The following is a 25,980-nucleotide window of genomic DNA, read 5'->3' on the forward strand; positions in this document are numbered from 1 at the left end:
AAACCAATATACACAGGCAGTTAGAAAAGCCAAGGCTAGCTTTTTCAAGCAGAAATTTGCTTCCTGCAACACAAACTCAAAAAAGTTCTGGGACACTGTAACGGCTTTCTTCCTGGGATGAAGGAGAGGACCAAAATGCAGCGCAGTTAGTGTTCAACATGTTTAATTAAAAATGACAATAACTTGAACACTATACAAACTACAAAATAACAAACGTGAAAGCCGAGACAGTCCTATCTGGTACAAAACACAGAGACAGGAAACAACCACCCACAATCCCCAACACAAGCCACCTATATATGATTCTCAATCAGGGACAACGATTGACAGCTGTCTCTGATTGAGAACCATATTAGGCTGAACACAGAAACAGACGAACTAGACACACAACATAGAATTCCCACCCAGCTCACGTCCTGACCAACACTAAACAAGCAAAACACATAAGAACTCTGGTCAGGACGTTACAGACACTGTAAAGTCCATGGAGAATAAGAACATATCCTCCCAGCTGCCCACTGCACTGAAGATAGGAAACACTGTCACCACTGACAAATCCACTATAATTGAGAATTTCAATAAACATTTTTTTACGGCTGGCCATGCTTTCCACCTGGCTACCCCTACCCCGGTCAACAGCACTGCACCCCCCACAGCTACTTGCCCAAACCTTCCCCATTTCTCCTTCTCCCAAATCCAGTCAGCTGATGTTCTGAAAGAGCTGCAAAATCTGGACCCCTACAAATCAGCCCGGGCTAGATAATCTGGACCCTTTCTTTCTAAAATTATCTAGCCTGTTCAACCTTTCTTTCGTGTCGTCTGAGATTCCCAAAGATTGGAAGGCAGCTGCGGTCATCCCCCTCTTCAAAGGGGGGGACACTCTTGACCCAGTTAATAAGGTGTAATCATTAGTCCAACAGTTGCAAACTAGAGTTTCTAGTGGACAAATTCAGGTATGTTTATCCTCGTTTTGTTCCATTTGTTTCCGTTTAAGGAATGTTTTTCAACAGAACCGGCCGAATATATACACCCCATGATCACGCGTAAACACAATTCACTTTCATAGCAGCCACGTTGTATTCCTTCTCGCATCTTTGCGCTCTCCTCATCTCACCTTTTCTCTTCTCTTGAGGACTTCCCTTCTTTTGTGCACAACACATCAGCTGTATGTTACCAGGCGTAAAAAGTTTTCCAAGCCAAACTGCTACACACAGCCTACTTCCTTTTCACCATATTTTCTAAAGTAACGCCATAGTCCGCATAGCCAATAGAACTAACGCTTTTGTAAAACATGCTACAATCATGCAGTAACGTTACAGTGTAGTCAGTAAGCAGTTACAAATTAGTAAAATCAAAAGCTTACCTTGACTCGGAAGAGTTCCAGTGTTGTTGGAAAGTCATCTGGCTAGCTAGCTAACATACCCCTCTCTGTTTGAGCAGGGTGTTTCAATAGGCTAAACTTGCTAGCTGCATTTGCTAGCTAAGTAAGTGAAAAAAATGACACACTCTCTCTCTCTCTTGCTTCTCCTTCATTCGGAAGAAATGTATTTGTTCAACTGTTCAACTATTGTCTTTCTCTCTCTTTGAGTCAACTACTCAACACATTTTAAACACTGGAATGCTAGCTAGCTGTAGTTTATGCTTTCAGTACTAGATCCATTCTCTGATCCTTTGATTGGGTGGACAAAATGTCAGTTCATGCTGCAAGAGCTCTGATAGGTTGTAGGACGTCCTACGGAAGTTGTCATTATTACTCTGTAAGTCAATGGAAGGGGGTGAGAACCATGAGCCTCCTAGGTTTTGTTTTGAAGTCAATGTCCCCAGAGGAGGACAGAAGCTAGCTTTTCTCCGGCTACAACATGGTGCCAGCCTACAGAGTGCTGTTGAGGCCACTGTAGATATTCTTTGCAAAATAATGTGTTTTAATAAGGGGGATGGGATTACAGTATATTTGGGATTACAGTATATTCAATCTGACACTGTCTCACTCTCCATTCCTCTCAGAGTTGGATTCCTTGTTTAGTTTACTTGTCTCACAGACATTCATTGACTAAAGGACCTGGGGCCGTATATATCAAGCTGGTGTAGCATCAGCTCCCCCTGTCCATTTAATCTTATTCATTGTGATCTTAAAGGCTAAACTGATCCTAAATCAGCACTCCTCTGAGATGCTTGATACATATGGCCTCAGATTAGTGATACATTATTATCTGCTATGAAGTGAATCTGGCCAGCTGGATTGGTATGTGTTGGTGGTGACTCAGTGGCCTTAAAAGAAGGGACTCCATCAGTCTCAGCCAGTTTCTCACTACATTGGCAGGATTCCTTCTCTTCTCCTTGACTCATCCTTCCATCAGGGCACCATAGCAGTAGACACTATGTAGGGGGACACACTGGCCATATCCAAAATCTGTCTTGCCTACTACTTACTAAAACTACATAGGCCTATTATGTAGTAATCTTACTACAGACCGTTTAGTAAAAACGAATCCAGTAGACAACAAATATCAACACTCGTCATGAGAATGGATAATCTAATGCACAATTGTGTTGATTCACACCATTCGTTCATTTAGGTACAGCGAGTCTCCTTATGATTATCAGCTGTTGTCAAACACAAGTGACTCAGAAAATACGATTTTCTTCCTAAAAAGTGTGCAGTGAATTCTACTAGATAAAAAGTTGAAATGAGTATAACATCCTGGCACTTAAAACATACTCGATTTTCACATACTATTGTCAGCGTTTGTGTGCAGATATGTAGCGGAGTCAGGCGCAGGACACAGGTGTTGAGCAACACAATGATGTTTACTCAAAATACAAGCAAAATTCCACAAAGGAATAATAACAAACACACTAGCACATACAACAACCACTAACGACACAAACAATCACGGACAGAACAGAAATGTATGCCAGAGGGTTAAATAGGGAACATGATAGGGGAATTGAAACCAGGTGTGTGTAATACAGACAAAACAAAACGAAACTGAAACATGGATCGGTGGTGACTAGAAAGCCGGTGACGTCGACCGCCGAACACCACCCGAACAAGGAGAAGGGCCGACTTCGGCGGAAGTCGTGACAACTATAAAACTATTTTTGCATACATTATTATATTCCTACTATTTAGAACGCACATATTGGTATTCGGACACGGCCACTATCTGTCTCAAATTACACCCTATTCCCTATATATAGTGCACTAATTTGACCAATGAAGAGGCTATTTAGCTAAACTGGGCAAAAACAAATGCATTAAAAAGAGTGCACTATAGAGAATAAGGTGTAATTTGATATTTGAACAAAGCGAACCACCACATTTAACCATGGCAAGTTGACTGGAAAAATGGTCGAATACAAACAGAGTACTTATTCCCTCCATAAGGCAATCAAACAGGCAAAACGTCAGTACAGAGACAATTCAACGGCTCAGACTCGAGACATATGTGGCAGGGTCTACAGACAATCATGGATTACAAAGGGAAAACCAGCCACATCGTGGACACCTTCTTTGCCCGCTTTGAAGATAACATAGTGCCACCGACGTGGCCCGCTCCCCAGAACTGTGGGCTCTCGTTCTCCGTTGCCGACGTGAGTAAGACATTTAAATGTGTTAACCCTTGCAGGGCTGATGGCCCAGACAGCATCCCTACCCGCGTCCTCAGAGCATGCGCAGACCAGCTGGCTTGTGTGTTTAAGGACATATTCAATCTCTCCCTATCCCAGTCTGCTGTCCCCACTTACTTCAAGATGTCCACCATTGTTCCTGTACCCAAGAAAGCAAAGGTAACTGAAATAAATGACTATCATGAAGTGCTTTGAGAGGCTAGTTAAGGATCATATCACCTCTACCTTACCTGACACCCTATCCCATCTGGACAAGAGGAATACCTATGTAAAAATGCTGTTAATTGAATATAGCTCAGCCTTCAACACCATAGTACCCTCCAAGCTCATCACTAAGCCTGGGGCCCAGGGTCTGAACCCTGTGCAACTGGGTCCTGGGCTTCCTGACCGGCCGTCCCTAGGTGGTGAAAGTAGAAAACAACACCTCAACTTCGCTGTTCGTCAACACAGGGGCCCCACAAGGGTGTGTGCTCAGGCCCCTCATGTACTCCCTGTTCACCCATGATTGCGTGGCCACGTATGTCTCCAACTCAATCATCAAGTTTGCAGATGACAGAACAGTTGCAGGGCTGATTACCAACAATGACAAGACAGCCTAGAGGGAGGAGGTGAGGGCCCTGGCGGAGTGGTGCGAGGAAAATAACCTCTCCGACAACGTCAACAAAACGAAGGAGCTGATTGTGGACTTTAGGAAACAGCAGAGAGAGCATGCCCTTATCCACATCGACGGGACAGTAGCGGAGAGGGTGAAAAGCTTCAAGTTCCTCGGTGTACACATCACCGACGTTCTGAAATGGTCCACCCACACAGACAGTGTGGTGAACAAAGCGCAACAGCGTCTCTTCAACCTCAGGAGGCTGAAGAAATTTGGCTTGGCCCCTAAGACCCTCACAAATGTTTACAGATTCACAATTCAGAGCATCCTGTCAGGCTATATCACCGCCTGGTACGTCAACTGCAGTGCTTGCAACCGCAGGGCTCTCCAGAGAATGGTGCGGTCTGCCCAACGCATCACCGGGGGCACACTGCCTGCCCTCCAGGACACCTACAGCACCCGATGTCACAGGAATGCCAACAAGATAATCAAGGACATCAACCACCCGGGTCACGGCCTGTTCACCCCGCTACCATCCAGAAGGCGAGGTCAGTACAGGTGCATCAAAGCTGGGACCGAGAGACTGAAAAACAGCTTCTATCTCAAGGCCATCAGACTGTTAAATAGCCATCACTAGCCGGCTACCACCCGGTTACTCAACCCTGCACCTTAGAGGATGCTGCCCTATGTACATGGACTCACTGGTCACTTTAATAATGGATAATAATTGATTTGATTCATAGTATACTATAGTAAATACTACAGCATACTACAGTCTACAAAAACACTACAGTAAATGTAACTGTAGTATTTTTTAATGTGGGTCAGTCAGTCAGTGTCTGTGCCTGGTCCCGTGCCAGTGATAGCGTGGAGGCTGAGTGGAGAGGGCACGGCGGATGCGGATCACACCGGCAGGACGTTGGCACCAACTGAGAGAGGTTTACAAGCCTGCCATGAGGGGCAGCCACTAACTTGTCCAATTATACTGAACAAAAATATAAACGCTAAATGCTACAATTTCAAATATTTTACTGAGTTACAGTTGATATAAGGAAATCAGTCAATTTATGTAAATTCATTAGACCCTTATCTATGGATTTCACATGACTGTGATTACAGATATGCATCTGTTGGTAACAGATACCTTAAAAAAGGTAGGGGCGTGGATCAGAATATCATTCAGTATCTGGTGTGACCAGCATTTACCCCATGCAGCGCGACACATCTCCTTCACATAGATTTGATCAGGCTGATGATTGTGGCCTGTGGAATGTTGTCCAACTCCTCTTCAATGGCTGTGCGAAGTTGCTGGATATTGACGGGAACTGGAACACGATGTCGTACACGTCAATCCAGAGCATCCCAAATATGCTCAATGAGTGACATGTCTGGTGAGTTTGCAGGCCATGGAAGAACTGGGACATTTTTAGCTTCCAGGAATTGTGTATGGATCCTTGTGACATGGGGCTATGCATTATCATGCTGAAAAATTAAGTGATGGTGGCAGATGAGTGTCTTTATAATGTCCCCATCACAAGTTGCACCTGTGTAATGATCATGCTGTTTAATCAGCTTCTTCATATGCCACACCTGTCAGGTGGATGGATTATCTTGGCAAAGGAGAAATGCTCACTAACAGGGATGTAAACAAATTTGTGCAAAACATTTAAGAGAAATAAGCTTTGTGTGTGTGCATATGCAACATTTCTGGGATCTTTTATTTTAGCTCATGAAACATGGGAACAACACTTTAAATGTTGCGTTTTATAGTTTTGTTCAGTGTAGAAACACTCAATTTGGTGTTCCATTGCACTACGCTTTGAAACATTTTGTTACGATGTGCCCTAATGAACACGTCCATGACCTGTTTCGTGTGTCTTATGTGCCTCATAGATGGAAATTTTGCTGGTGTACTTGCAAAACGAGTTTGAGTTTGTTAGTGGACATATCCTCCTAATGTTTCAAAGATTTGCTGTGTTGAACGCACCTCTGGGTTGGGACCGCATCCAGGTAAATAGGTGACATCATTTTTCTTGCTTGATACTGAGTGTGTGTTAGTGTTAATCTTTACGTTGAATAATGCATACGATACTATGCCTTTCTTTGTCATTAGAGAAGGTATTCATTGAAAAAGAGAACCATATTGGTGAACAGTACTGTTTTGGTGAAAGTCAGCAGTGTTTCAGGCCGTGCCTCAGACAATGTGTGTCCCAAATGGCCCTATGCGCCCTGGTCAAACGTTAGTGCACAACATTGGGAACAGGTAGCCATTTGGGACGCAGACACTTTTCTGTCTTCTTTTTCCCTGCTAGCTGATGCCTGAACCTTAACAGGCAGACAGGATGTCGACTGTGAAAGCGGCGAACATGCCGTTCCCTGATTGCTGTTCTTTCTCTTTCATCCCCCAGATGTGGGGAGAGCAGTCCATATGCCCGCCCACATCACAGAGAAGGTGGTGGAGCTCTTCAGGAGTAAAAGTGAATTTACCTTCCTGGCCTCCATCCAGCAGAAGTCCTCCACGTCAGGAGTCATCTTCTCCATCCATGAATCTGAACACAGGTAATGCATATTTAATCATTTTATTACTGCCTTTTCAGCGGCTACTTTCTCTATCTGCCATCACTATCGTCAACTAACTTTTCCCAGCTGTGACTCTGAATGGCCCCTGTTGGAATTGAACCCACAGATGACTTCTTGTTGCATTCATTGAGCATTTGCAAGGCGAATTTGATCAGCCCGTTGAAAATATCAATGTCAGATTACTCTGCTTTTGTGAGTGACGGAGGGAAAGGAGTGGGAGATGTGTAACTTTCTGAATGCATGTTTTTCTGCTTGCATGAATTGGAAAGAAAAAATGAGTTGCCCTCTCTCAAACTGGTGAATGACAGAAGGAAAATCATACTTGAAGGAGGAACAGACAATGTAGTCATTGATAATCCAGCATTTGTACAAAGTGCACACTGACATGTTGCTTTAACCTTAACTCCCCCTCCAGCCATTTCAAATAACTTCAGTCACAAACGTATAATATCTCTGTATTTTGTGTGTATGTGTGTCTGTTTGAGTTGTGCCCTTATTACAGTCAACACACATATACAGTAAGCTCCAAAAGTATTGGGACAATGACAAATGTGTTGTTATTATTTTGGCTCTGTACTCCAGAACTGTGGATTTGAAATGATACAATGAATGAGAAAGTTAGAGGCATAAATATCATGCCCCCCAAAAATGCTAACCTCCTCTCATATTGTAATGGTGAGAGGTTAGCATGTCTTGGGGGTATGCTATTTGATTCATTCAGGATGATCCATAATCATGGTAGCATCTACATTAACGTTTGTATGTCATTGTTACCCGGTGCTGACCCTGTTCCTGTCCTGTTCCATGTCTGTGCTAAATTAATTGTTCAACTCTCCGTACCTACTTCTCATCTCCAGCGTCGGTTCTTACAGCTTTAACACATGTCCACTTATTTTGTCTGGGCCTGGGCTTTTCTGTGCGTTACATCCCCTGAACAACTTCAAAACATCAGCCTTTTTAACAACAACCCTCTCAAACATTTGTAATGATGCTTCCATTTGTTTTACCTCCGACACAAAGTCGTCAGATTCAAATCTTGAGAAGAAAACATTCAGCTCATTAGCCATGTGCTGGCCCTCATGTCTCCCAAGGTCGGCACTGGTTTTTCCCCTGCCTATGTGGGGGGTACTAGCCATGGATTTAATCCCTTGCCAGGCCACCCTTGAGTTCCCTGAGGGTCCTCTCCACCCTTTGCTTGTATGCCTCCTTGTCCACCAGTATCTGTCCCATACGGACTCGGGAGAGGCGACGGTTGAGAGCCGTGCGTCCTCCGAAACACAACCCAGCCAAGCCGCACTGCTTCTTGACACAACGCCCACTTAACCCGGAAGCAAGCTGCACCAATGTGTCAGAGGAAACACCTTACACCTGGCGACCGTGTTAGCGTGCGCTGCACCTAGCCTGCCACAGGAGTCACTAGTGTGCGATGGGACAAGGACATCCCTGCTGGCCAAACCCTCCCCTAACCCGGACGATGCTGGGCCAATTGTGCGCCGCCCCATGGGTTACCCGGTCACGCCCGGCTGCAACAGAGCCGGAACTCGAACCCAGAATCTCTAGTGACACAGCTAGCAGTGCGATGCAGTGCCTTAGACCACTGCGCCACTCGGGAGGCCCGTAACCCAGCCTTTTTTAGAGTGAGGATAAAACTAAATGGAATGGAGAAATCCTAGAGGAAAATCTTTCGACCAGACACTGGGAGAGAAATTCACCTTTCAGCAGGACAATAACCGAAAACACAAGAACAAATCTACACTGAGTTGTTTACTAAGAAGACAGTGAATGTTCATGATTGTCTGAGTTACAGTTCTGACTTAAATCTGCTATAAAATCTATGGCAAGACTTAAAAATGTCTGTATAGAAATGAACAACAACTTGGCAGAGCTTGAAGAATTTTGAAAATAATAAAGGGCACATATTGCACAATCCAGGTGTGCAAAGCTCTAAGAGACTTACCCAAAAGACAGACGGTTGTAATTGCTGCCAAAGGGTGTTTCACACATGCACACTCAGCATTAGTTTGTGAAAAATATCCTTTCTATGTTATTGTGTTATTCCAATATATTCTTCTCAAGATAAAATACAGTGAGCTCGAATTTATGTTGTTGTTTTGGCTCCAGCACTTTGGATTTTAAATGATATAATGACTTTGAGGTTAAAGTGCAGACTGTCAGCTTTAATTTGAGGGTATTTTCTATTTGTGTCCAATAGAAATGAATGGTAAATAATGTATTGTGTCATTTTTTTACCCCTTTTTCTCCCCAATTTCGTTGTATCCAATTGGTCTTGTCTCATCGCTGCAACTCCTGTACGGACTCAGGAGAGGCGAAGGTCGAGAGTCATGCGTCCTCCGAAACACAACCCAACCAAGCCGCATTGCTTCTTGATACAACGCACATCCAACCCGGAAGCCAGCCGCACCAATGTGTCGGAGGAAACACCGTTCACCTAGCAACCTGATCAGCGTGCACTGCGCCCGGCCCGCCACAGGAGTCGCTAGTGCGCGATGAGACAAGGATATCCCTCCTGGCCAAACCCTCCCTAACCCGGACGACGCTGGGCCAATTATGCGTCGCCCCATGAGCCTCCCGGTCGCGACCAGCTGTGGCAGAACCTGGGCTCGAACCCAGAGTCTCTGGTGGCACTGCAATGCAACCAGATAAAGTCCATCATTTATATCCAAATACCTCCTTTTTGTTTGCGTGTTTAGTACACAACCAAACTCACGACGCGCGGGCAAGTCCAGGCGAAAGTTCAGACGAAGTCATATTATAGTTCGTAGAAACATGTCAAACGAAGTATAGAATCAATCTTTAGGATGTTTTTATCATAAATCTTCAATAATGTTTCAACCGGAGAATTCCTTTTTCTGTAGAAATGCAATGGAACAGAGCTAACTCTCACGTGAGCGCGCATGATCAGCTCATGCCACTCTGGCAGAGCCCTGACTCATTCAGCTCTCATTCCCCCCTCCTTCACAGTAGAAGCCTCAAACAAGGTTCTAAAGACTGTTGACATCTAGTGGAAGCCTTAGGAAGTGCAATATGACCCCATTGACACTGTATCTTGGATAGGCAATGAGTTGAAAAACTACAAACCTCAGATTTCCCACTTCCTGGTTGAATTGTTTCTCAGGTTTTTGCCTGCCATATGAGTTTTGTTATACTCACAGACATCATTCAAACAGTTTTTGAAACTCCAGAGTGTTTTCTATCCAAATCCACGAATAAATGCATATCCTAGCATCTGGGCCTGAGTAGCAGGTAGTTTACTCTGGGCATGCTTTTCATCCGGACGTGAAAATACTGCCCCCTACCCCAAAGAAGTTAACGGGATTTAAGCCATAAGAAGTTTTAAGGTCAGGGCCCTCCGCAAGGCTCACAAGCCACCCCCTGTATCCTGACTTTGAACTACTCCCCTCTCGGCACAGGTATAGGAGAAACAGAACTAGACAATAATTTGTGCCAGGTGTGATAAGTTAAGTACATGTGCTCTTGGATAGCACAACATTTTTGCTCCAGGGACTGAGACGTTTCTCACTATTAAACTTCCTAATACAACGGCCGGAGAAGGGGATGGAGAAATCCGCCCAATTCTACCCCTCACACATTTCATGGAACATTTCACAGGCCCACGAGAAGCAGGATAGCGTACGCCCGCAGCTCCCGGCAATAGGTCCAGACCTGCCACAGCAGGAAGAGCCCCGTCAGATCCAGAGAGAGGGAAAGGAGACAAACTCGACAACGAGGCCGCTGTTGGAGTCAGCGCAGATGGAGTCAGCACAGCTGTCACAGATACAGGCAGACCCAGCAATGAAGGCGGAGGTACATCAGGCACCAGGGCCGCAAAGCTACTCTTCATCTCGATCTGCTCCGGACGTCTCGCAGACACGCTAATCCCTTTAGCAGCATGCCGCTGCCTTCGGTTTGCGCGACTTGTGTCATGGGACCAGCACTATTGGAACAAACCTCTTGATGTTCTCCATCTACTCCACCACAAGATGGGGGAGGAGGAGAAGCAGATGGAGACGACTTCCTTGGCAGGCAAGTTCCAGGTAGCACAGGCCATTCGGATAGGGACAGACGACAAGGCGGTGATACATCCATCAAGCTCGAGGAGCGTCCAGCCACAGGAGTTGAGAAGGAGAAAGTTCCAATTGCCAGTTTTCACAATAAGTTCAGGCAGAATTGAAATTGGCTTGCTGAGGATAGCCACTTCATTCCTGTGCGTAAAAGGAGCGTGCGTGCCTCAGTGCACATAGAAATAGGCTACGTGGCCTGCGCTCCACGCTTTGGAGTCAGAACATTGAAAAAGAGAAGATTTTTCTACGTATGCATGAGTTGAAATATCATTAATAATCATTAAGTCTGAGTAGGAAGAATGTAGGAATGTAGCAATATATGTAGAAATTGCCTTTTACATTGTAGAACCAGTTTATTGGTTTCCAATTGGGTAATTGTATGGTCCTGGGGGCCAAGTGCTTATATTATGCAGGCCTACCTGTTTGAGCTCCTGTTAGTCAGATTCAATGTGGTTTCTCAAGGGGAGGCTGTACAGTCTTGCCCTCTACCTGTAACGTCTGCTTCCAACTCACACTCTCAAACACATAGATCCCCTGAATGCATCTCAAGTTCCAACCCACTTTCCAGCTCACACTCTCAAACACATAGATCCCCTGAACACAGCTCACTCTCCAGATCCCAATCACCTGAATTCTGATCACCTGTTCACACACCTGTATGTCATTCTCACACCTATTTAGTTCAGTTCTTTGCACCCCATCATTGTGAGGTATTGTTTGTTTTGTGACACACTTCTATTCGGAGCTCTGGTTTTCCCGTAATTGAATCCGCCTGTGTATGATCATTTTTGCCTGCCTCACTAACGAAGCCTTCTGCCTGTTCTTTAGCCTATCGGATTTCCTGTTATCAACCTATTGCCTGATCTCCCAGATGACGTTACTAGCCTTTTCCCTGCCTGTACTGTTGCCTTTTTGGACCTCAGTGTATGACCATCTGCCTGCCCCTGGACCCAGCTATCTGCCTCCTCCTGTGGTCCTTTACAATAAACATCTGCTGTGCCCTGCGCTTCAAACCAGCTCTCTGTCTCCCATCCTGTTATTTACACTACCAGTGTCCATTTAGTTGGGACAGGCTATTGCCCGTGCATATTTGGTAAATCTACTAGTATATTTTCTATGATATGAAGCTTTCATCATTGGATCACCACGACCTGTATATACATCTACACTGAGTACAAGGTTCATATGTTACAATTATATTGAACAAAAATATAAATGCAAGATGCAACAATTTCAATGATTTTACTGAGTTACAGTTCATAAACTCAGCAAAAAAAGAAACGTCAACTGCATTTATTTTCAGCAAACTTAACATGTGTAAATATTTGTATGAACATAAGATTCAACAACTGAGACATAAACTGAACCAGTTCCACAGACGTGGGACTAACAGAAATGGAATAATGTGTCCCTGAACAAAGGGGGGTCAGTAAAAGTAACAGTCAGTATCTGGTGTGGCCAACAGCTGCATTAAGTACTGCAGTGCATCTCCTCCTTGTGGACTGCACCAGATTTGCCAGTTATTGCTGTGAGGTTACCCCACTCTTCCACCAAGGCACCTGCAAGTTCCCGGACATTTCTGGGGGGAATGACCCTAGCCCTCACCCTCCGATCCAAAATGTCCAAGACATGCTCAATGGGATTTTAGATCGGGGCTCTTCGCTAGCCATGACAGAACACTGACATTCCTGTCTTGCAGGAAATCACGCACAGAACGAGCAGTATGGCTGTTGGCATTGTCATGCTGGAGGGTCATGTCAGGATGAGCCTGCAGGTTGGGTACCACATGAGGGAGGAGGATGTCTTCCCTGCAATGACAACAAGCTCAGTCTGATGATGCTGTGACACCTCCAAATCGATCCCGCTCCAGAGTACAGACTTCGGTGTAACGCTCATTCCTTCAACAAAAAACGCGAATCAGACCATCACCCCAGGTGAGACAAAATCGCGACTCATCAGTAAAGAGCACTTTTTGCCAGTCCTGTCTGGTCCAGTGACGGTGGGTTATTGCCCATAGGCGACGTTGTTGCCGGTGATGTCTGGTGAGGACCTGTTTTACAACAGGCCTACAAGCCCTCAGTCTAGCCTATTTCGGACAGTCTGAGCACTGATGAAGGGATTGTGCATTCCTGGTGTAACTCGGGCAGTTGTTGTTGATTTCCTGTACCTGTCCCGCAGGTGTGATGTTCGGATGTACCGATCCTGTGCAGGTGTTGTTACACGTGGTCTGCCACTGCTAGGACGATCAGCTGTCCGTCTTGTCTCCCTGTAGCGCTGTCTTAGGCGTCTCACAGTACGGACATTGCAATTTATTGCCCGGGCCACATCTGCAGTCCTCATGCCTCCTTGCAGCATTCCTAAGGCACGTTCACGCAGATGAGCAGGGACACTGGGCATCTTTCTTTTGGTGTTTTTCAGAGTCAGTAGAAAGGCCTCTTTACTGTCCTAAGTTTTCATAACTGTGACCTTAATTGCCTACCGTCTGTAAGCTGTTAGTGTCTTATCAACCATTCCACAGGTGCATGTTCATTAATTGGTTGTGGTTCATTGAATAAGCATGAGAAACAGTGTTTAAACACTTTACAATGAAGAACTGTGAAGTTATTTGTATTTTTACGAATTATCTTTGAAGACAGGGTCCTGAAAAAGGGACGTTTCTTTTTTTGCTGAGTTTATAAGGAAATCAGCCAATTGAAAAACAATTATTTGGCCCTAATCTATGGAGTTCACATGACTGGGAATACATATATGCATCTGTTGGTCACAGATACCTTAAAAGGTAGGGTTGTGGATCAGAATACCAGTCAGTATCTCGTGAGACCACCATTTACCCCATGCAGCGCTACGCATCTCCTTCACATAGAATTGACCAGGCTGATGATTGTGGCCTGTGGAATGTTGTCCCACTCCTCTTCAATCGCTGTGCAAGTTGCTGGATATTGGCGGGACACACTGTCATACACGTCGATTCAAAGCATCCCAAACATGTTCAATGGGTGACATGTCTGGTGAGTTCAGGACATGGAAGAACTGAGACATTTTCAGCTTCCAGGAATTGTGTACAGATCCTTGCGACACGAGGTGATGGCGGCAGATGAATGGCATGACAATGGGTCTCAGGATCTTGTCACTGTGCATTGAAATTGTGATCAATAAAATGCAATTGAGTTCGTTGTGCGTAGCTAATGCCTGCCCATACCATAACCCCATTGACAACCCCATCAACACACTCTGTTCACAATGTTGACAATCGTCAAACCGCCTGCCGCATGACACCATACACGTGGTCGGCGGTTTTAAGTCCGGTTGGACGTACTGCCAAACGACGTTTGAGGTGGCTTATGATAGGCAATTGAACATTAAATTATCTGGCAACAGCTCTGGTGGACGTTCCTGCCCTCAAAACATGAGACATCTGTAGCATTGTGATGTGTGACAAAACTGCAATTTTTTTAATGGCCTTTTATTGTTTCCTGCACAAGGTGCATCTGTGTAATGACCATGCTGACTCGACTTGGCTTGGTCTTAGAATGCACGACTTGGACTTGACTCGAGGCTTGACCCGCTATACTTGGGACTCAACTTGAGGCTCCGAGGTTGTGACTCAAATAATGGTGACTTGGTCCCACCTCTAATATACACTGAGTGTACAAAACATTAAGGACACATGCAATTTTTTTAGGGAGTAGCACACCTGCTCTTTCCATTACATAGAAAACCAGGTGAATCCAGGTGAAGTCAAGGTCCCTTATTGATGTCACTTGCTAACTCCACTTCAATCAGTGAAGATGAAGGGGAGGAAACAGGTTAAAGAAGGATTTTTAAGCCTTGAGACAATTGAGACATGGATTGTGTAGATGTGTCATTCAGAGGGAAAATGGGCAAGACAAAATATTTAAGTTCCTTTAAACAGGGTATGGTAGTAGGTGACAGGCTCTCCGGTTTGTGTCAAGAACTGCAATGCTGTTGGGTTCTGAGGCTGTTCTGAGGGCAAAAGGGGGGGACACACGCGCATCTCAATATTAGGTATGTGTTCTTAATGTTTCAATGCATACACTGAGTATACCAAACATTAGGAACACCTTCCTAATATTGGGTTGCACCCCATTCCCCCGTTCGCCCTCAGAACAGCTTCAATTCATCCGGGTATGGACTCTTCAAGAGGTCGCAAGCGTTCTACAGGGATGCTGGCCCATGTTGACTCCAATGCTTCCCACAGTTGTGTCAAGTTGGATGGATGTCCTTTGGTAGGGGACCATTCTTGATATACACGTGAAACTGTTGAGCATGAAAAATCCAGCAGCCGTACAGTTCCTGAAACAAACTGGTTTGCCTGGCACCGACTAACTTACCCCGTTCTACATGTTTTGTCTTGCCCATTCACCCTCTGAATGGCACACATACACAAGCTCATGTCTCACTTGTCTCAAGGCTTAAACATCCTTCTTTAACCTATCTCCTCCTCTTCATCTACATTGATTAAAGTGCATTTAACAAGTGACATCAATAAGGGTTCATAGCTTTCACCTGGATTCACCTGGTCAGAGGTGTTCTTAATGTTTTGTATACTCAGTGTATGCAGTAGTGCATTCGGAAAGTATTCAGACCCCTTGACATTTCCCACATTTGGTTACATTACAGCCTTATTCTAAAATGGATTGAAAAAAACATCCTCATCAATCTACACACAGCACCCCATAATGACAAAGCGAAAAAAGGTTTTTAGAAATACCTTATTTACATAAGCATTAAGACCCTTTGCTAATACTCGAAATTGAGCTCAGAGGCACCCTGTTTCCATTGATCATCCGTGAGATGTTATTACAACTTTATTGGAGTTCACCTGTGGTAAATTAAATTTAATATACATTATTTGGATAGGCACACAAATGTGCATATAAGGTCCTACAGTTGACAGTGCATGTTAGAGCAAAATCCAAACCATGAGGTCGAAGTAATTGTCTGTAGCGCTCCGAGACATAATTTTGTCGAGGCACAGATCTGGGGAAGAGTACCAAAAAGGTCCCCAAGAACACAGTGGCCTCCATTATACTTATATGGAAGAAGTTTAGAACCACCAATACTCTTCCTAGAGCTGGCCACCCAGCCATACTGAGAAATTGGGGGAGAAGGGCCTTGGTCAGGGAGGTGACCAAGAACCCAATGGTCACTCTGACAGCTCCAGAGTTCCTCTGTGGAGATGAGAAAACCTTCCAGAACCTTCTCTGCAGCACTCCACCAATCCGGCCTTTATTTTAGAGTGGCCAGACGGAAGCCACTCCTCAGTAAAAGGCACATGACAGCTGCTCGCAGATTGTCAAAGGGCACCTAAAGGATTCTCAGACCATGAGAAACTAGATTCTCTGGTCTAATTAAACCAAGATTGAACTCTTTGGCCTGAATCCCAAGCTTCAAGTGTGAAGGAATCCTGACACCACCCCTACAGTGAAGCATGGTGGTGGCAGCATCATGCTGTGGGGATGTTTTTCAGTGTCAGGGACTGGGAGACCCTTGATGAAAACCTCCTCCAGAGCGCTCAGGACCTCAGACTGGGGGCGACGATTCACCTTCCAAAAGGACAGCGACCCTAAACGGCTTCTGGAGAAGTTTCTGAATGTCTTTAAGTGGCCCAGCCAGCGCCAGGACTTGAACCCGATCGAACATCTCTGGAGAGACCTGAACATAGCTGTACAGTGATGCTCCCTATCCAACCTGACAGAGCTTGAGAGGATCTGCAGAGAAGAATGGGAGAAACTCCCCAAATACAGGTGTGCCAAGCTTGTAGGATCATACTCAAGAAGAGTATGATCCTTGTTGAAGCAAAGGTGCTTCAACAAAGCACTGGGTAAAGTTATTTTTTGGGAAAAAAATTCTAAAAATCTGTTTGTCATTATGGGGTATTAGAACTCAAAGGGTTTTCTTTAATGGAAGCTTCTCTAATGTCAAACATGTAGTTTGTGGTGTACCGCATTGCAGTTCTCTAGGCCCTCTATGCTTTTCTATTTGTACCAATGACCTGCCACTGGCATTAAACAAAGCATGTGTGCCCATGTAAGCTGATGATTCAACCATATACGCATCAGCAACCACAGCTAATGAAGTCACTGAAACCTTAACAAAGAGTTGCAGTCTGTTTTGGAATGGGTGGCCAGTAATAAACTGGTTCTGAACATCTCTAAGAGCATTGTATTTGGTACAAATCATTCCCTAAGTTCTAGACCTCAGCTGAATCTGGTAATGAATGGTGTGGCTGTTGAACAAGTTGAGGAGGCTAAATTACTTGGCGTTAACTTAGATTGCTAACTGTCATGGTCAAAACATATAGATTCAATGGTTGTAAAGATGGGGAGAGGTCTGTCCGTAATAAAGAGATGCTCTGCTTTTTTGACAACACACGTTTTGCAGGCCCTAGTTTGGTCTAATCTTGATTACTGTCTAGTTGTGTGGTCCAGTGCTGCAAGGAAAGACCTAGTTAAGCTGCAGCTGCCCCAGAACAGAGCGGCACGTCTTGCTCTTCAATGTTATCAGAGGGCTGATATAAATACTATGCATGCCAGTCTCTCTTGGCTAAGAGTTGAGTAGAGACTGACTGCATCACTTCTTATTTTTATAAGAAGCATTAATGTGTTGAGAATTCCAAATTGTTTAAATAGTCAACTTACACACAGCTCTGACATACACACTTACCCCACCATGCATTCCACCAGGAGTCTTTTCACAGTCCCCAAATCCAGAACAAATTCAAGAAAGCGTACAGTATTATATAGAGCCATTATTGCATGGAACTCCGTTCCATCTCACATTGCTCAATTAAACAGCAGACCTGGTTTCAAAATACGGATTAAGCAACACGTCACGGCACAACGCCTCCTCCCTATTTGACCTAGATAGTTTGTGTGTATGTATTGATATGTAGGCTATGTGTGCCTTTTAAAAAACATGTATCTAGTTCTGTCCTTGAGCTGTTCTTATCTATTAATGTGTGACCCCAAGAAGAGTAGCTGTTGCAACAGCATATGGGAATCCTAATAAAATACCAAAATACCAAATTGTGTTAAGATTGATTAAGATTGATGAGAAAAAAAAACAATTTCATCCATTTTAGAAACGGCTGTAACGTAACAAAATGTGGAAAAGTCAAGGGGTATGATTACTTTCCGAATGCACTGTATATGCCGTATTGTGATCTTTTTCTATTCTATTCTATTACTTAGTATTATTACTATTATTATTTGTTATTATTGTTTCACTCACTTCTCTTTGACCTGCATTGTTGGAGCGTAATCATTTCACTGTACCCTGCTGTATTACATCTGGGACCCTGTGCATGTGACTAATAAACTCTGATTTGATGTCTTTAGGAACCACTGTAACAAGCTTGCTTACAATCTGTGATGAGTGAGTGTTTTTGCAGAAATAAATAGGCCTAAAGATAGGCCTACGCTACAGAGGCAGTATGTCAACATTTCTTTTTGAGCATCTGCTTCATGAAAGGTCTGTGCACTGCACTGCCCTGTAGGCAGACTATGGCCTCTATTTTAACAAACCTAACTCAATAGTAAATCTAAGTGCAGGCGGTAACGCTATAGGTTCAGGGGTGTGTCAGAAATATTTGTGCTATTTTCACTATTACAATTATCGAGACATTTGCTGGCCTTGGCGGGAAAGGGCTGGGTTTTGATGAATGAACAAGTTGTGGGCGTGTCGAGGCTTGGCCCCTCACTGGCCAATCAGAAAGTGCTCCGTGGCGAAATATGTGGTTGCTTCAAGTTGTGTATTTATGTATTGCCTTGGAATCAACTCCAGTTCCAAAGTTAGTCCGTTATAGTTGGTTAAATGGCTTACAGAAACAACATAACAAAAATGAAGACCTATCTGTATGTTAACTTGAACCAGTTTGCAGTTCACATTGCTCTAAGTAATTGTATGGCTTCAATAGCATTCACACCTACTATAAATTGCATTATGGCTGAGCATGGACATGCCAAACATTGTAAATAAGCAAGATTAAATTTGTTATTGATAATGCCTAAAAAGACAGCAAATACTTCTAATCAAACAACTGGTTTTAAATAGGCTGTGTCTCACTTACAGGCCCATCATTTCCAGCATGTAATATTAAAACAACCCAGTCTATGGAGGGTTTTACGCACATCCAAACTTTTCACAGTAGCTGGACAAAGTTCAAATATAAATAGAAGGGGAGAATATCCACTCACCGTTATACTGCTCACAAATAGGCATATGTTTTATAAACACAATCGGAACCATTTATCAGATCGCATTCACAGATCACATTCATCTGCAGAAGTTTGCATTACAAGTATGCCACAGATATTGTCATGAATATACCAGGGGCCTTATTTATAAAACTGTGCAGAGGATTCACGTCAAAAGATGGCATACGGACGAAACACAGAAAGTGCTTACGCACAAAAATATTCTGATTTATAACACAGAAAGGCTAAAAATGAAATTTCACCCAGTGTGAAATAGAAATTCTTGTAGGGGAGGTTGAAGCAAGAAAAAATATATTGTTTGGTGGACACAGTGTGGGCATTACAAATGCCAAAAAGGCGTTAGAGTGGCAGCATGTGGCGGACGCTGTGAATGCTGCTGGCTCAGAAGGACAGACTTTCTCAGGAATAAAAAAATAAGTGGTCCGACATAAAAGTGGCAGCCAAAAGGCGCATAGCCTTACACAGACAAAGTGTTTGTACTATGGGTGGGGAAAGGGGACAACGGAGCTCAACCCTCTTGATGAGCGACTTGCCGGAATTATAAGGGTATCCTTCCTGAGTGGAGTAGTGACGGAGGTGGAGGGGGACAAGGACATGCAAGACGCACCGGATGATCCAGGTATGTAATTAGTATTCCCTCGTTTGAAAAGAGTAAACCAAATGCATTCAAGTTTCTTGACACAAACAATTGTGACATTTTTTATTGTTTTTAGTCGCTGCGTGTTCCAGCGGTGCTGCAGCTGAGCAGGAGCTGAGTGTGCCCAGCCATGGCGTCTCCACTGCACCTCGTGTGTCACAACCCTCCAGCGGCCGTGTCCTCACAGATGCAGTCCTGAAAACGCAAAGAGACACCTTCGACGCTATTAATGAGGTTGCCAAAGAGATAAAGTGGGACTGGCATGGCTTGGTTTCTGCTGGTGCTTCTCTGTAAAGCTGGGCTCACTATACAGCACAGAGATCCAAGTGTTCCAAGTGAACAGCTCTTGGTAATCGGAACCGGCTTATAAGCCACTTATTATCATTGGCCAGTAAATCTTGCTGGTCTCTGAAAATTCGCTCTCTGAATTCTTCCATTTGCCAAATCTTCCAACAGTGCCAAAGCAGCCATTGTGCGTCATTAAGCATTGTAATTGCATGTCTTTTTATACCCACCCATTTGATTGTCAAAGCTACCCAATTGCTAACCCTTCAGGTGTTGTAACGGCTCTCGCTGGTGGTAGAATGAAGAGTGGACCAAGGCGCAGCGTGGTAGGCATACATCGTCTTTTTATTGATGACACCAAAACAAAATAACAACGACAAAAAACGAAAGCGAACAGTTCTGTCAGGCACAGACACTAAACAGAAAACAAGATCCCACAAAACCCAACAGGAAAATGACAACTTATATATGATCCCCAATCAGAGATAACGATAGACAGCTGCCTCTGATTGTTGAACCACACTCGGCCAAAAACAAAGAAATCGAAAACATAGACTTTCCCACCCGAGTCACACCCTGACCTAACCAAACATAGAGAATAATAAGGATCTCTTAAGGTGAGGGCGTGACAGGTGTGGTAATTACCCTGATTGTAACTGACAATGGCAGGGCCATTATCACATTGACAGTTCTGCGCAACGAACATGTGATAACAATATATGAAACTGTGCACTCGTATCTGCCCGACTGAGGCATTGAAAACGGCATCAGTTTAAACGTAATTTTTCCTACTGTTCACCTTATTATTTCTGAGAATACATTTCATAACATACAAGTATTGTTTAATAATTACAGATCCAATTAATAATGATTACCGATTAAAATTTACAACATATTTGAGGGGTTCTTTTGCAAAAACAGATATCTCCATTTGTATTTACTATCCTAAATCATGTTTGTGTTTTTTAGTGTGCTTTACAGGGAACTCTTCATATAATACATGAGGTAATATGTTGTATTATTTTACACAATGGTATCAATTTCAAAGTGTTTCTCGAGTTTCATCCTTCTGCCATCGGAGTCGCAGTTTCTCATTTCTCCAGTTCATGTGCGTACGTATGGGTCAAAGTGTCCGTGGAAGACTGCACATTCTCCCGTCAAGTTAGTTTTTTTAAATAAATCCCGAAGTTTGCTTAAAAAGTGGCGTACGCCTTCTTTTGTGCTTACACAACGTTTATAAATGAGGCTCCAGGAAGGTGAAGTCTGCTTGTTTTTCATTTAATTTTATTACAACCAATCTTTTTTTAATAAACAACAACAACAATAAATAAATGTATATCATAAAATCTTCAGAATAAAAAGACACGCATTGCTGTTGAACCTGTCTTCGTTATAGTAGGCCCAAGGGAGGGCGTTTTGAACATATGATGCGGAAAACACGCGATTTGTGAGGACAGATGCTGGAGATTAGAAGCAGGTACAGGGAGTGAACATTTAATAACCAACGGATCTGGAACTATCGGGTATCAAGGTAAGACCCAGATGTAGACCGTGTCGAAGTAACAATGTTTATTACAGCAATAGGGGCAAAGGTACAGGATGGCAGGCAGGCTCAGGTCAGGCAGAGGTTGGTAATCCAGAGGTGGGGCAAAGGTACAGGACGGCAGGCAGGGTCAGGGGCAGGCAGAGTGGTCAGGCGAGTGAGTAGAGAGTCAGGACAGTCAAGGGTCAAAAACCAGGAGGACGAGAAAAGAGAGACTGGGGAAAGCAGGAGCTGACACAAAAACGCTGGTTGGCTTGACAAACAAGACGAACTTGCAGCAGACAAACCGAGAGCACAGGTATAAATACACAGGGGATAATGGGGAAGATGGGCGACACCTGGAGGGGGGTGGAGACAAATCACAAAGGCAGGTGAAATAGATCAGGGTGTGACAGGAACAGAATACAGACAGCGTCTGGACAGGGGAAACGTAAATGACAATAATGCTGACACGGGGAACCAACGGAGGAACAGACAGATATAGATGGGGCAATCAACAAGGTGAAAGAGTCCAGGTGAGTCCAATGAGTGCTGATGCGCGTAATGATGGTGACAGGTGTGCGTAATGAAGGTCAGCGCCAGAAAGGAGAGCGGAGCAGGCGTGACACCATTTTAACAGGTTACAGATAACTTCTAAATATGAGGTTCACCATATTCACCGAGGTTCTCGTCTCTTGTTTCATGATGGGCATGGACACGTAGCCTTTTACGCACATCCAAAATGGGACCTGTATGGCTAAAATAATGTGGGCCTGCCTACAATGCATAGATAAAAAGGGAATATCAGCTCACTGTTTTACTCCTCTCAAACTTTATATTTCAATAAAGCTTTGGTGATTAAGATTTATTTGCAAGCAGTCTCAGGAGCCAAACCCTTTATTTATTGAGAGGCGGGGAAGCTTGGTTTTTAATCAAATACAACGAAATGGGAAAAAATCTAAATGTTTTATGTTTCTAAATACGAAGTATACAAGCACCAAAAGCACATTAGGCTACTCCATGTGCATATGGGCAGTGTGCATCATGACTGGATAGGCTGCGTTTCCACTGTAAAAAATGCATGCCTTTACCAACTGCGTTACCGCTAAAACCAGCTTAGATATCCATATCAGCACTGCCTGAAATTAGCACTTTGGTTCATGTTTTTAAGGACACACCTCAAATATTTCCACCCCGCCCATCTGAGCGCAAATGAGCTGATATAAGACAGGTAAATTGCCGTACATGGCGTTAGGGATGGAAAATGCCAGTGTGCCAGTTTTTACATGACAAAATTGTTAACTAATATGGGTTTGACAATAGAGCTGCCTTAATTAACGCCAGCCAAAAATAGAGCCTTATGTGTTAATTTGTGTGTGCTAGTAACTGCTGGCTGCAACTACTAACGTGTGTTTGTTCGTGTTACAACGGCTGGCCCCAGCGATAAAGCTATACTGTTATCTTATTCAAGTAATCTCAAGAACAGGAGGCTGCAGTTACGACAGGTATGAACTGATCAAATATGCTTGGAAAGTGGAGACCTCATAGAACGTTAAAAAGTAAACAGTACTGGAGACTACTTGCAGTTTTGAAGACATAGCGTTGACTAGCAATAAATATTTGTGGTGGCTAATTAATGCTAAATAAGTTAAAACTTCTTATGGCTGCAAGGGAAAGTATTGAGTAGCCAGTGAAATCGTGCCCATTTCAAACGGCCTCGTACTCAATTCTTGCTCGTACAATATGGATATTATTATTACTATTGGATAGAAAACACTCTCTAGTTTCTAAAACCGTTGGAATTATTTCTCTGAGTGAAACAGAACTCATTTGGCAGCACTTTCCCTGACCAGGAAGTGGAATGTCAGAAATATATGCTCTGTTCAACTTCCTGCCTATACATGGTCATGACACGTAGGAGTCTACGTACACTCCATACGCCTTCCTCTGGGTGTCAAGAGGATGTGAGAGAATTTTTTTTGTGTTCATCTTGGTCTGAGGTGGAATAAAAGCTATTTCTTTGACGTGACCGTCCACTTCCGGTACTCTGAAGCGCGCGACTTGGAAGTGGGATTGCCTTCTGTTTTGCTGCCGTAATGGACGACAACTATCTCCGGCTCGGATTTTTTTTGATACATGTGACCATATCATCGTAATGTATGTTTTTTCAATATAGTTTAATCAGATTATTGAAATTTTTTCAGGAGTTTTGCCGTGTTCCGTTCTCTGACTGTGTTTACGTTGGAGAGATCCGTGTCACTCGGCTAGTGCCCATGCTAAATGAAGAGGGAAAGTTGCCATTCTGAATCCAAACAACGACTCATCTGGACAAAGGACACCTTGTTCAACATTCTGATGAAAGATCAGCAAAAGTAAGACCCAATTTATGATGTTATTTCATATATCTGTCGTGCATGTGAACTGGTCGTGGGCGCCCAAGTGTTTCTGGCTATTGTGGCTACGCTAATATAGCGCTACATTTTGTTTTCGCTGTAAAACGTTTAATAAATCGGAAATATTGTCTGGAATCACAAGATGCCTGTCTTTCAATTGCTGCACACTATGTATTTTTCAGAAATGTTTTATGATGAGTAATTAGGTATTTGACGTTGGTGTCTGTAAATATTATGGCTGCTTTCGGTGCAATTTCTGATTGTAGCTGAAATGTAAACTATGATTTATACCTGAAATATGCAAATTTTTCTAACAAAACATATGCTATACAATAAATATGTTATCAGACTGTCATCTGATGAAGTTTTTTCTTGGTTAGTGGCTATTTATTTCTTTATTTGGTCGAATTTGTGATAGCTAGTGATGGAGTAAGAAACTGATGGAGTTAGAAAAGTGGTGTCTTTTGCTAACGTGGTTAGCTAATAGATTTACATATTTTGTCTTCCCTGTAAAACATTTTAAAAATCGGACATGTTGGCTTGATTCACAAGATGTGTACCTTTTCATATGCTGTATTGGACTTGTTAATGTGTGAAAGTTAAATATTTTAAAAAAATATCTTTTGAATTTCGCGCCCTGCACTTGAGCTGGATGTTGTCATAAGTGTACCGGTGTCGGGCCAGCCAGCCTAACAGGTTAATTGTTTCCCCCACAGCCAAGGTGATTACCTAGCCAGCTTAATTTGTTTACATTTATTCAGTGATTCTAGAGTTTGTACACAATTTTACTAGCTACAGTAGTGCTGCGTGTCAGACCTGGGTTAAAAAACGTACATATTTAAGTATTTGCATTTTAACCTGTTTGGGGTGCAGCCCGACACCGGTACACTTATGACAACATCCAGCTCAAGTGCAGGGCGCGAAATTCAAAAGATATTTTTTAAAAATATTTAACTTTCACACATTAACAAGTCCAAGACACCAGATGAAAGGTACACATCTTGTGAATCAAGCCAACATGTCCGATTTTTTAAATGTTTTACAGGGAAGACACAATATGTAAATCTATTAGCTAACCACGTTAGCAAAAGACACCACTATTCTTACTCCATCAGTTTTTTACTCCATCAGTAGCTATCACAAATTCGACCAAATAAAGATATAAATAGCCACTAACCAAGAAACAACTTCATCAGATGACAGTCTGATAACATATTTATTGTATAGCATATGTTTTGTTCGAAAAATTTGCATATTTCAGGTATAAATCATAGTTTACATTTCAGCTACAATCAGAAATTGCACCGAAAGCAGCCATAATATTTACAGACACCAACGTCAAATACCTAATTACTCATCATAAAACATTTCTGAAAAATACATAGTGTACAGCAATTGAAAGACAGGCATCTTGTGATTCCAGATAATATTTCCGATTTATTAAATGTTTTACAGCGAAAACAAAATGTAGCGTTATATTAGCGTAGCCACAATAGCCAGAAACACTTGGGCGCCCACGACCAGTTCACATGCACGACAGATATTAGAAATAGCATCATAAAATGTTTCTTACTTTTGGTGATCTTCCGTCAGAATGTTGGACAAGGTGTCCTTTGTCCAGAACAGTCGTTGTTTTGATCTGGAACGGCAAATATCCCTCTTCATTTAGCATGGGCACTTGCCAAGTGGCACGGATCACTCCAACGTCAACAAAGTCAGAGAACGGAACACGGCAAAACTCCCGAAAAAATTTCAATAATCTGATTAAACTATATTGAAAAAACATACGTTACGATGATATGGTCACATGTATCAAATAAAATCTAAGACGGAGATGTTAGTCGTCCATAACGAGAGCAAAACAGAAGGCAAATTCATGTCCTCTTTCGCGCGCTCCAGAAACAGGAAATGGACGGTCACGTCAAACAAAGAGCTTTAATTCCACCTCAGACCAAGATAAACACAAAAAATTTTCTCTCACCGCCTCTTGACAACCAGGGGAAGGTGTATGAAGTG

At 43.3% G+C, this 25,980-nt stretch overlaps 1 protein-coding gene across 1 annotated transcript in view; it reads left to right on the forward strand.

Moving 5' to 3' along the window:
• Positions 1-25,980, forward strand: part of LOC120052026 (protein kinase C-binding protein NELL1-like) — a 536,246-nt gene that overhangs the window by 76,439 nt on the left and 433,827 nt on the right. The window contains exon 4 of the mRNA XM_038998895.1: positions 6,634-6,784. Coding sequence (XP_038854823.1) covers positions 6,634-6,784 — 151 coding nt within the window. The remainder of the gene's footprint in view (positions 1-6,633; positions 6,785-25,980) is intronic.

This window comes from Salvelinus namaycush, chromosome 1, assembly GCF_016432855.1.
Source record: "Salvelinus namaycush isolate Seneca chromosome 1, SaNama_1.0, whole genome shotgun sequence".
Lineage (NCBI taxonomy): Eukaryota > Metazoa > Chordata > Actinopteri > Salmoniformes > Salmonidae > Salvelinus > Salvelinus namaycush.